Source organism: Drosophila tropicalis, unplaced genomic scaffold (assembly GCF_018151085.1).
Source record: "Drosophila tropicalis isolate 14030-0801.00 unplaced genomic scaffold, ASM1815108v1 contig_859, whole genome shotgun sequence".
Classification (NCBI taxonomy): domain Eukaryota; kingdom Metazoa; phylum Arthropoda; class Insecta; order Diptera; family Drosophilidae; genus Drosophila; species Drosophila tropicalis.
In genome coordinates, this window is record NW_027173353.1 from 1,536,339 (window position 1) to 1,550,996 (window position 14,658).

At 36.5% G+C, this 14,658-nt stretch overlaps 3 protein-coding genes across 3 annotated transcripts; 1 reads left to right on the forward strand and 2 right to left on the reverse strand.

The window, feature by feature from the left end:
- Positions 1-36: 36 nt before the first annotated feature.
- LOC137582751 (solute carrier family 25 member 44) lies at positions 37-2,689 on the reverse strand. Its single transcript, XM_068297408.1, has 4 exons — positions 2,547-2,689; positions 1,231-2,127; positions 1,042-1,169; positions 37-981 (listed from the first exon to the last, which is right to left on the reverse strand). The coding sequence occupies exons 2-4, from the start codon at positions 1,922-1,924 to the stop codon at positions 790-792; spliced, it is 1,014 nt and encodes a 337-aa protein (XP_068153509.1). The 5' UTR covers positions 1,925-2,127; positions 2,547-2,689; the 3' UTR covers positions 37-789.
- Positions 2,690-4,168: 1,479 nt separating this feature from the next.
- LOC137582027 (very long chain fatty acid elongase 7-like) lies at positions 4,169-4,648 on the forward strand. The gene has a single exon (XM_068296458.1). It carries the CDS (start codon positions 4,169-4,171, stop codon positions 4,646-4,648), a length of 480 nt encoding a protein of 159 aa, XP_068152559.1.
- A 991-nt stretch (positions 4,649-5,639) lies between these two features.
- Positions 5,640-9,078, reverse strand: LOC137582032 (odorant receptor 98a-like). The gene is made up of 2 exons (XM_068296463.1): positions 8,414-9,078; positions 5,640-5,988 (listed from the first exon to the last, which is right to left on the reverse strand). Exons 1-2 carry the CDS (start codon positions 8,953-8,955, stop codon positions 5,640-5,642), a joined length of 891 nt encoding a protein of 296 aa, XP_068152564.1. The 5' UTR covers positions 8,956-9,078.
- Between the last annotated feature and the right edge of the window lie 5,580 nt (positions 9,079-14,658).

Consider the following 14,658-nt stretch of genomic DNA (forward strand, 5'->3'; position numbering starts at 1 on the left):
TGGTTTTTCATAAAATTGACGCCAGCACTTAAGATACACGTTTCACAGTGCCAAAAATTGATGAATTCTTGGTTTGTACTTTATTACAATGCCGACTAAGACCTAATTGTTTCCATTCATAGAACACATTCATGCTTAAACATTAATGCGAAGTCACCCACATGAGCGGGGGTGACGGAACGCGTTTAACAAAAACATCTAATTGGGTATGTAGTATGTATGTATGTATGTGTGTGTATGCTCAGTTATTTGGCTTGGCTCTAGCCTCGCTGTGTTAAGTATTTCTGTATTACAAGAATTTATCTATGGCTATAAACAACATTATTATCAACAACATTATCATTATCATCATCATCATCAATTACGTAGAGGTAAATAATAATTTATGCCTGTAGCCGTTTCGCCTCTATTAAATATATATATTTATATATATATAAAATTACTAAATAACAAAAAAGAAAAAAATATACAATTTAAGCTACAAAACACTTTTTTTTTTGGGGCGGGTAAAAAGGGAACAGGGTTATGGTTGGTTTTTAAAGATTAAATTTGCATTAAATTTGATTTATGTTTTAAATTGGCGCATTCGGTTAATTTCAACACTAATTGTTTGCTTAATTGAAAAATGATTAATGGGCTAAACTTTTAATGTCCGTTATTTACAATCGTCGTGCGGTAACGAATTTTTCACTCTCTCTTTCTCTATCTTTCTCTGGTGGTACATAGTGGCTAAATGCATTTTTGAGTTGGTAACATTTTGTGTTTGTTTGAGAGATTGTGCGTATTTCTCTACCACCGTATCTGATGTTTGTATTGCTCATCAACGGCTATTCGTTTGATAGTCTCATAACCTAGGATAATGCTGAATGAGAAAGCTGCCGACTGCACCAGGCGAGCGGACAGACCCTTAAAGAAGCAGTTCAATTTCTCCTCCTGCCACAGTTCACGGAAGGCGATGCTCATTGAATCCAACCGGTGAACCTGAAGAACAAATAAGATGCTTATTATTGAGCCTTCACTAAGAAAGACCTCAAATCTCACCTGTAGACGAGCCCGCACTATATCGAGTGGATTGGTTAATATTGTCGTTGTAAAGCCACCTAAACTGCCGGCCACACACTGTATAAACAGATGGGATACCCAAATGGGGCATATGCGAACCAATTCGTCTAGAAAAACCGAAACCAAGTCAATAAACAGAATATATTGATAGATAGTTAGAAAACTCACCCTGATAGAGATGATAGAATGCCCACCACATGGCCGAATTGGGTACATAGGCCATTAGGCTGGCTGTATAGCCTCTGTAGAAGCCACGCAATCCATCGCGTCGCATTATCTCACGTCCAATGTCCTTGGATATTTGGAAACGACTGCGTCCAGGCCATGATTTAATGCCCAACGGATTGATGTCCATTTTGGAGCCAGGATGAGCCGACATGCCCAATACCATGGCATGTTGGGATATAACATCAAAAGGAACTATAATTGTCTGACCCACAAGCGATGCACAGCCGCCACCAACTAATGCTTTAACCCTATGATCGGCACCCAGATCGGAGAGTATGTGACGCACTCCCTCATAGGTGCTAATGTAAAATACGCCAGAGACAATTTGTACCGATGATATCCAGAAGCCTCGATACAACCCAGGCACTCCTTCCGAGCGATAGATTTTCATGGCACAATCAATCATGCCCTTGTATATGTCGCTCCTATGCTGCACCTGCAGCTGAGTTTTGATCACAGTCAATGGGAATAGGCAGCATCTCACCGAGAATGAACTAAGCATGGATAGGGGAAAGAATTTCGATTTGTTCATCATATCCCATTCGATGGTGCGTATATAGGAGGAGCCGTCCACTCCGCTCCCAGCGGCTCCACCAGTCGCCATAGTCAGGCGAGTGTTATTGCTGCCCGACATGGTCTAGCAGCGGGCTAGCTGTTCCAACTGATGACCGTATGATGTCCACGTTTAAATTGAAGAGCGTGCATGCGAAATGTATATAATGTGGAATATCTGTGTTCGTTCACAGCATTGTTGTTCATCGGAGGCGGCGGCTCTTGACCATTATGACTAGCAGTAAGCGATTTCCTATATCCCAAGTGGCTCCTCTGTATGTGTATCTGGCCAAAAGAAGAAAGACATTGACTATTATATGGTCGTTGACGCAATCCAAAGGCAGATGCACGCAATAAAATCACTTTCAAGGTCTCAAGGTCATGTCTTCCGTCCGAGACACACACAGCTTTGACCTTTGTTCGGCAGTTTACTCCACTTGTTGGTCCGTCTACCTTTGTGTCTAGAATCTATGCCAAATTCTTGGCAGACTATCTAATCTTTAGGCGCCACAGTTACGCGCATTTTGCGTGGTTATTATATAATTCACAGACACCTGACTCAGTCTTCATCCCCCTCTCGGACGAGTGTACTCTCGGCCCATTGCACCCACTTTCATGTCCTCTTCACATAAACAAAGCACATATCCGCACGGAAAACACTTGCCAAGATGCTGCAGTGCGTCAGCCTTTTTTTGTTTACTCACCCGCCTTGTTTTCGTTCTATACGCCAGTTTATTATGGTTTATTTATGGTGCCTTCCTTTTTTTTTTGTCAACATGCCTGCTAATGAGTTAACATGCTCAAAAATGCGTTAACAGACTCACGAATGTTGAATCAAACTGGTTCCATTTATTTGAGAACAAAAATTCAAAATATTCTATATTTAACGAAAGTAATGAATTTAGAATACATATCTATTGAATGTGTTAGATAAATACTTATTAATTGAATCTAATATAATTTAATTCATTTAATTTGTTTGCAATTAAGCCAAAAAGTATGCTTTACGGAGTTTCGTTTTCATTCAATTCGAATTTGAAAAGTAATAAGCTTTAGTTAAATATTTTAATATTTTAGGAAGGAATCGGCAGGTCAAACGAAATGAGACAAATGAAAAACGCATTTGAAATCAATTGCTATAGGTGACATTTGCATAAATTAAAAATTGAGTTGTGTGCAACAGTTTTGTGAATTAATTGGTTGTCTGATTGCTTAATTTTCTAAGCCATTGTTATATAATATTTACAGTAAAGCAACAAACTATTAAACAAATAGTAACTTAATTGAAAATATATACATATTCCAAAACCCATTAAATGGGCCATAGAAGTTTTTGTAATAAAATTAAGTATCCAGAATAGAATTCGTACTTGCATATATTTGTAACTTACATAAACACCCTTACATTTTTTTAACCCCTCAATACATTCATGACACCCTTTCAGTAAAATTTAAAATTAAAATAGACTAACAATCTTTCAAGAATTCTAAAAGTGTCGACTTGCAAAAATTTTTTAATAATAATAAAATAATAATAATAGCCCTGGACTTCAACAAACTTTTCACCTATCCGGGAATGTTCTCTGAAATTTGAATATTATTGTAGACACATAAGAACAAACATTGTAATGTTTTTTGTAATAAAATTAAATAATTAGAAATGCTGCATTATACACACTAAATTTTGTAATTGTATTGTTCAGCGGCGGAAATATTTACATTCAAAATTGTGCCCCTTGTTAACCCCCAATGCTAAACTCTGGACACCTTACCATATGGATGCAAATGACATTAGACAGAATGTTTTATTTTACTTGAAGCTCGAAATTTCGAAACAATTGATTTTAGTTCTGAATGTAGTCTAGCTGAGTACAGTCTGCCATCAAAATGTTTTTTGACTATGAACCAGCGGGTAAATAAAGGCACAATTTAATATGTGAATTTCACTTGCGTATCATTTATATATTTATAAATACTTATATACAGATCCTGTCTTCTTGCCGCTTATGTCATCGACATGGTGTCCAGTAATCATTTTGGCAGTCTATCTATATTTTGTACTCAAATTGGGCCAAGATTGGATGGAATTTCGAAAACCATACAATGTACAAAAGGCCATGCTGATTTATAATGCCATTCAGATTGGATTCAATACAGTGTTATTTGGACTCGTAAGTATTTTGAATTAGTTTCAAATTTTAGATTTAATTTATTCCCGTTCCAGACATTTTGGTATATGTTTGTGAGTCCAATTTACGATTTACGTTGCATTGAAAGTTTGCCATTCGACAATCCAAACAAGATAATCGAACGATCTGTTACCTATATGTACTATTTGAACAAAGTTCTCGATCTCATGGATACGATATTCTTTGTCGTACGCAAGAGCTTCAAACAGATAACCACACTTCATGTTTACCATCATTGTCTGATGGTAATGTTCACGCACGGAACCTTTATGGCTTATGGAGCTGGTGGCCAATACGCTGTGATCGCACTCCTCAATTCGCTTGTCCATATGGTGATGTATTCATATTATTTATTCACAGCCCTTTATCCGGGATCCACGGGTAGTCTGTGGTGGAAGAAATATATCACCATTATGCAGTTAGCTCAGTTCACCCTTATTGCCCTGCAATCCTTGTGGGTGTTGATATTCAATTCTAGTTGTCAATTTCCACTGATCATGCATTTCATTCAGCTCTCACAAGCCGGTGTTATGATGGCAATGTTTGGAAATTTTTATGCCAAGGCATATTGCGGCAAGAAAGTAACTCAAGCGAAATCAAAGAAAATCGATAATTAAATAAATCTTCATCTATTAATAATACAAATTTCTAAACTCTTATTTCATCCTAATATCAGCTATTCTTATGGGCAGATAATTTTTCGTTTTTTCAAAAAATAAATTCCAGTCCTCGGTAGATAAGTTGTCTAGGCCGCCTAGTGATTTAGGCAATTGAACAACGAGGAATCGGCCATCTCCGCCTTTTTGGACCGCCTAGTAAAACACGTTATTATATATGTAAGACTAGTAAGTTTACTAAAGTTGATTTCGAAAGTTTTTGCGATAGGCAATCGGTTTCTTCTAAATTATTGAGGGGGAAGTAGACAGTGCAAAAGTTTTAATAAGTCATAGTCATACTAAACAAGTCTATATACCAAATTTTGTGACTTTATCTTGATTTCGTGTAAATGTGAAGATTTGTGTAGTTCGTTTTGTTGTGTGTTAGTTTTTCATTACATTTGATTTCTGAATTTTCCAGTACCAACGCTTTTTCTATTTCTTTGACAATTTGTCAGCAATGTTCATTTGATTAATAAAAGTCACCACAGAAAATGCCAATTTGGCCACCTTTGAAAAAGAAATCAAACATTCAGATCAAGTAGAAACAATTTCAATAATCTAATTACCTGGATATTTGTTTGTATGCAAATGGGAAATATCGATCCAGCCGTAAAGGTAATCGGTTGCTGAGCATTATGAATGAATTGAATGAGAGTCGATTTATAACGACGACTTGATCCAGTCCAATTTGAATGAAATAAAGCCAAGGCTAGCCTGTCGCAATCGTTTATAATTATGTCACACGTGTAACAAAATGGAAATGTTTGAGCCATAAGTCCCATTATATATATAACACAAGACAATTTATTCCAAAAGGCAGCGAAAAAGAAAAGGTTGACTAGAGTACAACCCAGCATAGTACCAATTAGAATGAATTGTACGAAAGTATTAAATGATAATAGTGATCGCACCACGTCGGCATATCTGAACAAAGAAAACAGATGAAAATTCAATGATTCTGTCGCTCATTTAATACATACTCTAAAATTAGTTTATGCTGCTCGATGCATTTAACAAGTTCGTCATAATTTTCTTGCTCCGTCTCTTCAGGATCTGTGCGAAACTTTTGAACTCTAAGTCGGAGAATTTCAATGTGGGCTCTGAGCATTATACCATAAATGATATTAAAGACATCGACGACCAGCTGCTGGACAATTAAAAATGATATTAGGATTATTTGGAGAAATAAAATTGTCCACAGATTTTGTCTGCTCGAACGCCAATCGATGAATGGATTATAATCTCGATATAGTGGTATCTGCTTTAGCGCCGAATTCACATACGAAAATACACAATAACTGTAATAAAGGTTCGAAAATATTATGAAGATCACATTACATCGTATAACCCAATATCGAATCCTATGACGATCTGATTCATTTACGAAAAACTCATCCATGCGGTCCATCAGTTGCTTGGCCTTGTGGTATTGCGATAGATGTGTGTAGAAACCCAAGACCTTTACGGAACATCCAGCAACATTCATTACATTTGCCAGCAATGTTAAAAACTCGTCAGGGGTGAAATTTTTGAAATCCTTTATACATCCCAATATCATATCAAGAGGCAAATATATAAGGGTCCACATGATCATAAGTCCTCTAAAAATCATATATAATTTTCGTCCTTTCGATGGCGGCAACAAACCAGCCAAAGTCATTCCGTATTCGAAATAAACAAAGGCATCCGCAGATGACTTCATGTCTTGTGGTCCAGGATTTCTTAAAGCCTTGAATATCATATTTCTCACTTTTAATTTTCGATTGTTAACCTTTGTTTAAAGTCCTTTGCAACTGTGGAAAATTATATACACTTGTTTTTATTTAGTTTAGTGCTTCTTCATGTTTACGCAACACGATAATCAATTAGCCGCACTCGGATTCACTGTATTAGGTTTCCCACGATTAAGCAGAATTTTTGATTCGAAAACGATTATAGTCGGTGAAGTCAGTAGGTAAACTGCGTCAACTTTGGTATACCCTACACTAAATTTTAAAAGTATTTAATTTAATGTATTACTTTTATAAACATTTGAGGATTTCTGGCGGCCAAATCTACCCGGTTGATGGTTGACGCGGCTTGGCAGCTGTATTCTTAGAATAGAACCACCCTGAAAGTGATGGGAGGTTATCTACTGTTTAAAGGATTTTGCTCACACTTAATCTGATCTGCTTCAAAAGAGTATGCAGTAAACAAGCTTTAGCAAAATAATCCAAGCACAAAGAGGATGCAACTTGCTATGCCATATGTTAATATTCTCTGGTGTCAGACACCCATTTTCCCACCAATCTTAACTTAATGTTGCGGAACACGAGGTCATTAAAGCTAATCATCCCTATAGGGCAGAAGGGGACTGAAATGAGTCGAACTACTTGCCATATAGATCAAAATTATCTACCCTACTGGATCCAATAAAAGCACAGATGTTGTAGTCCTATCCAAAGACATCGACAGTCACAAGATCGCCATTTTAATTGAACTGGACCTATCGTCGGATCACTGAGCTCTTAAACTTCTACTGAACAACTTGGCAAGAAGCAAACTTTCTAGACGGAGCACAGACCTCTAAATTCTTTATTTCGGGCTACAGAGCAGCTTCAAACGGCTAAGATCACAATGGGGACCCTCAAGGAGCGTTTTCCTCAGACATCAGACCACTCGGAGTTCCCTGGATCAGTGAGGAAATCTCCCAACTAACAAAGGCACATCTACAACGCTTAGTCAGACATTGAAGAGAACAGGCTAATACAGGATCCTCGCAGTCTCCACTACCCAAAAAATTTACTCCAGATAATGTTAATCCAGTTTATTTCGTGTTTCAAGCATTAGAGGTGTGTAATAAATATTTTAAAGTAAATGTCATTGCAATGGTTGCTAAAGTGAAGCTGCTAGTGGTATAGTTAGTTAGAGCTTTCATTACATTTGATTTCTGAATTTTCTAGTACCAACGCTTTTTCTATTTCTTTGACAATTTGTCAGCAATGTTCATTTGATTAATAAAAGTCACCACAGAAAATGCCAATTTGGCCACCTTTAAAAAAGAAATCAAACATTCAGATCAAGCAGAAACAATTTCAATAATCTAATTACCTGGATATTTGTTTGTATGCAAATGGGAAATATCGATCCAGCCGTAAAGGTAATCGGTTGCTGAACTTTATGAATGAACTGAATGAGAGTCGATTTATAACGACGACTTGATCCAGTCCAATTTGAATGAAATAAAGCCAAGGCTAGCCTGTCGCAATCGTTTATAATTATGTCACACGTGTAACAAAATGGAAATGTTTGAGCCATAAGTGCCATTATAAATATAACGCACGACAAACCATTCCAGAAGTCAGAGAAGAACAAAAGATTGACTAGATTACAACCCAGCGTTGTACCAATTAGAATGAATTGTACGAAAGTATTAAATGATAATAGTGATCGCACCACGTCGGCATATCTGAACAAAGAAAACAGATGAAAATTCAATGATTATGTCGCTCATTTAATACATACTCTAAAATTAGTTTATGCTGCTCGATGCATTTAACAAGTTCGTCATAATTTTCTTGCTCCGTCTCTTCAGGATCTGTGCGAATCTTTTGAACTCTAAGTCGGAGAATTTCAATGTGGGCTCTGAGCATTATACCATAAATGATATTAAAAACATGGACGACCAGGTGCTGGACAATTAAAAATGATATTAGGATTATTTGGAGAAATAAAATTGTCCACAGATTTTGTCTGCTCGAACGCCAATCGATGAATGGACTATAAGCTCGATATATTGGTATCTGCTTTAGCGCCGAATTCACAAACGAAAATACACAATAACTGTAATAAAGGTTCGAAAATATTATGAAGATCACATTACATCGTATAACCCAATATCGAATCCTATGACGATCTGATTCATTTACGAAAAACTCATCCATGCGGTCCATCAGTTGCTTGGCCTTGTGGTATTGCGATAGATGTGTGTAGAAACCCAAGACCTTTACGGAACATCCAGCAACATTCATTACATTTGCCAGCAATGTTAAAAACTCGTCAGGGGTGAAATTTTTGAAATCCTTTATACATCCCAATATCATATCAAGAGGCAAATATATAAGGGTCCACATGATCATAAGTCCTCTAAAAATCATATATAATTTTCGTCCTTTCGATGGCGGCAACAAACCAGCCAAAGTCATTCCGTATTCGAAATAAACAAAGGCATCCGCAGATGACTTCATGTCTTGTGGTCCAGGATTTCTTAAAGCCTTGAATATCATATTTCTCACTTTTAATTTTCGATTGTTAACCTTTGTTTAAAGTCCTTTGCAACTGTGGAAAATTATATATATCCACTTGTTTTTATTTAGTTTAGTGCTTCTTCATGTTTACGCAACACGATAATCAATTAGCCGCACTCGGATTCACTGTATTAGGTTTCCCACGATTAAGCAGAATTTTTGATTCGAAAACGATTATAGTCGGTGAAGTCAGTAGGTAAACTGCGTCAACTTTGGTATACCCTACACTAAATTTTAAAAGTATTTAATTTAATGTATTACTTTTATAAACATTTGAGGATTTCTGGCGGCCAAATCTACCCGGTTGATGGTTGACGCGGCTTGGCAGCTGTATTCTTAGAATAGAACCACCCTGAAAGTGATGGGAGGTTATCTACTGTTTAAAGGATTTTGCTCACACTTAATCTGATCTGCTTCAAAAGAGTATGCAGTAAACAAGCTTTAGCAAAATAATCCAAGCACAAAGAGGATGCAACTTGCTATGCCATATGTTAATATTCTCTGGTGTCAGACACCCATTTTCCCACCAATCTTAACTTAATGTTGCGGAACACGAGGTCATTAAAGCTAATCATCCCTATAGGGCAGAAGGGGACTGAAATGAGTCGAACTACTTGCCATATAGATCAAAATTATCTACCCTACTGGATCCAATAAAAGCACAGATGTTGTAGTCCTATCCAAAGACATCGACAGTCACAAGATCGCCATTTTAATTGAACTGGACCTATCGTCGGATCACTGAGCTCTTAAACTTCTACTGAACAACTTGGCAAGAAGCAAACTTTCTAGACGGAGCACAGACCTCTAAATTCTTTATTTCGGGCTACAGAGCAGCTTCAAACGGCTAAGACATCAGACCACTCGGAGTTCCCTGGATCAGTGAGGAAATCTCCCAACTAACAAAGGCACATCTACAACGCTTAGTCAGACATTGAAGAGAACAGGCTAATACAGGATCCTCGCAGTCTCCACTACCCAAAAAATTTACTCCAGATAATGTTAATCCAGTTTATTTCGTGTTTCAAGCATTAGAGGTGTGTAATAAATATTTTAAAGTAAATGTCATTGCAATGGTTGCTAAAGTGAAGCTGCTAGTGGTATAGTTAGTTAGAGCTTTCATTACATTTGATTTCTGAATTTTCTAGTACCAACGCTTTTTCTATTTCTTTGACAATTTGTCAGCAATGTTCATTTGATTAATAAAAGTCACCACAGAAAATGCCAATTTGGCCACCTTTGAAAAAGAAATCAAACATTCAGATCAAGCAGAAACAATTTCAATAATCTAATTACCTGGATATTTGTTTGTATGCAAATGGGAAATATCGATCCAGCCGTAAAGGTAATCGGTTGCTGAACTTTATGAATGAACTGAATGAGAGTCGATTTATAACGACGACTTGATCCAGTCCAATTTGAATGAAATAAAGCCAAGGCTAGCCTGTCGCAATCGTTTATAATTATGTCACACGTGTAACAAAATGGAAATGTTTGAGCCATAAGTGCCATTATAAATATAACGCACGACAAACCATTCCAGAAGTCAGAGAAGAACAAAAGATTGACTAAAGTACAGCCCAGCATAGTACCAATTAGAATGAATTGCACAAAAGTATTAAATGAAAATAGTGATCGCACTACGTCAGCATATCTGAACAAAGAAAACATGAAAATTCAATGATTTTGTCGCTTATTTAATACATACTCCAAAATTAGTTTATGCTGCTCGATGCATTTAACAAGTTCGTCATAATTTTCCTGCTCCGTTTCTTCAGGATCTGTGCGAAACTTTTAAACTCTAAGTCGGAGAATTTCAATGTGGGCTCTAAGCATTATACAATAAATGATATTAAAGACATCGACTACCAGCTGCTGGACAATTATAAATGATATTAAGATTACTTCAAAAAAGAAGATTATCCACAAATTTTGTTTACTCGAACGCCAATCGATGAATGGATTATAATCTCGATATAGTGGTATTTGCTTTATCGCCGAATTCAAAAACGAAAATGCACAATAACTGTAATAGAGGTTCCAAAATAGTATGAAGATCACATTGCATCGTACAACCCAATAACGAATCCTAAACCAATGTGCTTCATTCACGAAAAACTTATCCATGCGGTCCATCAGTTTCTTGGCCTTGTGATATTGCGATAGATGTATGTAGAAGCCCAAAACCTTAAGGGAACATCCAACAGCATTGATGACATTTCCTTGTAAAGTTAAAAACTCGCCGGGGCTGAAATTTTTAAAATCCTTGACACATCCCAATATCATTCCGAAGGGCAAATAAATAAGGCTCCACATGATCACGAGTCCTCTAAAAATCATATATAATTTTCGTCCCTTCGACGGCGGCAACAAACCAACCAAAGTCATTCCATATTCGAAATAAAAAAAGGCATCCGCAGATGACTTCATGTCTTGTGGTCCAGGATTTCTCAAAGCTTTAAATATCATAATTCTCACTTTAATTTTTCTTTTGTTAATTTTTGTTTAATGTCGTTATGCAACTGTGGAAAATGATATATATCCAATTGTTTTTATTTAGTTTACTGCTCCTTAATGTTTACGCAAAACGATAATCAATTAGCAGCACTCCTGTAGACTAAAAAAGTTTTCCCACGATTAAGCAGAATTTTTGATTCAAAAACATTTATAGTCGATGTAGACTTGCATTGACTTTGGTATACACTTCACTACATTACAAAAGTATTTAAATTAATGAATTGAATTCTTAAATTTTTGCAATTTTCCTATAACTTAATTACAATATTAATCTTTGAAAAAGGCTCTTCTGGTTTCCAGCCATTTTCCTTATAATTATTTATGTTGGTAGTCGTGCCCAAGCGAAACACACAAAACATTAATGCCAAAGCGCCTTAAATTATGCTACGCAAATCAAAGTTATGACACTGCCCAAGCATTTTACACAATTAACTGAACTGAAGCAAATAAAATCAAAGTCTGCAACTGAAAACAATAAAAGTTTTATCTGCTTAAAGAGAGAGAGTGAGAGAAAGAGTGAGAGACGTGACGTGAAAAAAGGTTTAGAAATAAGAGAAACTCAATAATCTATGTGTAAGGTGATAAATTTTTACAGCTTCTCCTTTAGTATGGATCAAGTATCGATTTTGATTTTGTTTACTACGCAACATAACCCCTCCCGCAGTTGCTTTTTCTACATCCGTCTCTGCTCCCATGGCACACACAACATAATTAACTCCATTTACTTGCCTCTCGAATATATATACACAAACACACACATATTTATATTAATTTAATTTCATTTTTTTGTTATTGCGGTATGCGAAATAGATTTGTCCATTAACTCCATGGTCGGCCAGAAGATGAGCTTTTGGCTATGGCCTGCTGTGCCCAGCTTGACAGTGGCTCTCGAAAATGGTCATTTGTGATTCTCCCCGCCAAAGACTTTTGCACTTTTACTTTTGGCCCCGAGAATTCACAGAGCCACAAATGTATTCAAGTGTCGATAGCCATTTCGGTGAGTTGATCAACTGGCCAGTTTATTGCACAAGCTGACAATTTTTGCACGGCTCGACAGCTCAAAAGCAAAGGCTAAAGTTGGCTTGTCGGACTCCTTTTTGTAGCCATCATCCGTAGGCAAATGAACTCTGATTTAAATACCCTACAAAAATTAATAGAGAAATATTAAATATGATTGATTTTGTAAATAACTCTTTGGGCTACTGTCTTTCCATTTTGGCCAAATGATCTGTTCTGTAAGCAAGTTTTCACTATGTATGACTATCAAATGTAGACAAAATCAATATTTCAGTATTTACATGGTAACTTAAAGTCTGTGCATTGTCTTTAAATATTTGTATATACATATGTTTTTTTTCTTGCTTTTTTTGCGGAAAACAAACGCAAACATTGCCACCGACCTCAGCGCCTCGAGACGGCAGGCGAAGCTAAAAAGAAAAAAAACGTGTCGCAGCAATTTCCCATTGAATTGCAGCTTTTCCATTTCGGTTGAATGTTTGTTGTTGCTTTTTTTTCTCAACATTTTGCCTAGTTTTTGGTTTGTATTGCATATGCAATTTCTCTTCAACTGCCGTCGCCGTCACAGCCACCGCCAACGTCGTCTTGGTCTATATCTACTCATCTGCCTGCATGCCGGGACGGGCTCTGACTCCCATACCGCGTCTGGCATGGTGGGGTCTGGTCTGGTCTGGTCTGGTCTGGTCTGGCCTCTGTCTTGTGACTTACATAAAGCCAAGAGCTAGGAACACGATGTCGTTTTGGACATACTTACATATACCAAAAACAAAAACTTGTTTTCTTGTTGAGGAAACGAAAGAAGCGTCACTTGGCCCACGACAACGCAGTGGATGTTGCAGCCTCAGTCTCAGCCTCAGTAGACTCAACTGTGGCTATGAATGCTTTTGCTATTACTACTATGGATGAGGCTACCTGCCTGCAGCATGATATGATGCTGAAGTGGCAGTAGTTACTTCTGCGTTGGCGCGCCTTATGTAACCGCCTAACCAGCTGTATGGCCCTCTTTAGTGTGGTTTCATCTTCAACATAACTGCAAGCAATTACAAATTGTCATCAATAGGCTGGAAAATTCAGTTTTTATGTTTGTAAATGTTCATAATTAGGAATAAGTCATCTTTTTTTACACACAGTCACTCGTCGATTTTGGAGAATGTAAGTATTATGATATGCTTATGGGGCGTATACTTAATTCACCACATCACTCATTCGCAATAAATGCATGATTTGTTTTGTTTTAAGGTTAATATGGATTTCATGTGCCTCCATTCATATCATTTTGTAATTGAATTCACTTGAAATGCGTTTGCCATTTCCATAAACTGTGGGAGTCAATTGCCAGCCGATAACCATCGATGCGCAACGATGTCGATTTGAAAATTTACGCGCGTCTGATCTCCCAGCAAACAAAATAATAGAAATAAAAACAAAAAACAAAAACCTAAACAACTAAACAAATGTTGGCAAATTTTGTTGGCATTATTTTGCTACATTTGTTTTTTTGTTGTCTCTTTTCTTCATCATTTTCTTCCACCATCTTCTTCGGCTTTGTTTTCTTACCTTTATCTGGCCCAATTATAGTGGAATAACAATTACACACTCTCTCACACACACACACACACACATACATACATACATATATGTCTAATGTTCAACGGCTTAGGCCAAATAAAAACAGAAACAATCTACATATATGTATAAAGTTGTAGCAATATCGAAGATTCCATACACTTTATCTGTATGAAACAAACTTTGCCTTCTTTTTATATATTTTTATAGCATTTCCATGGAGGTATGTGTTTTTTTTATTATTGTTGCCTTCATTGTCATTTTTTTTAAATTAAATGAAACCTTTTTTTATTCCTATTTTGGAACTTGTCAAAGAACTAATGAGAGAATCTAACCGAGAATTGGATGAATGAAGTCCCTTATCATCAGATTTGCTTAAGGACTTCAAAATATTATTATCTTACGAACATTTTCAGGTAAAAAACCATCTTTAAATATCGTTTGAGATATCCCGATAACTGAGAAACTACTACAAATGCTGTAAAAAAAAGTATTAAAAACTACATTTATATAATAAGATAACTTTCTTCATGGCATCAAAAAACCAAATTAATATGATTGATATTCCCATTGTACATTAAA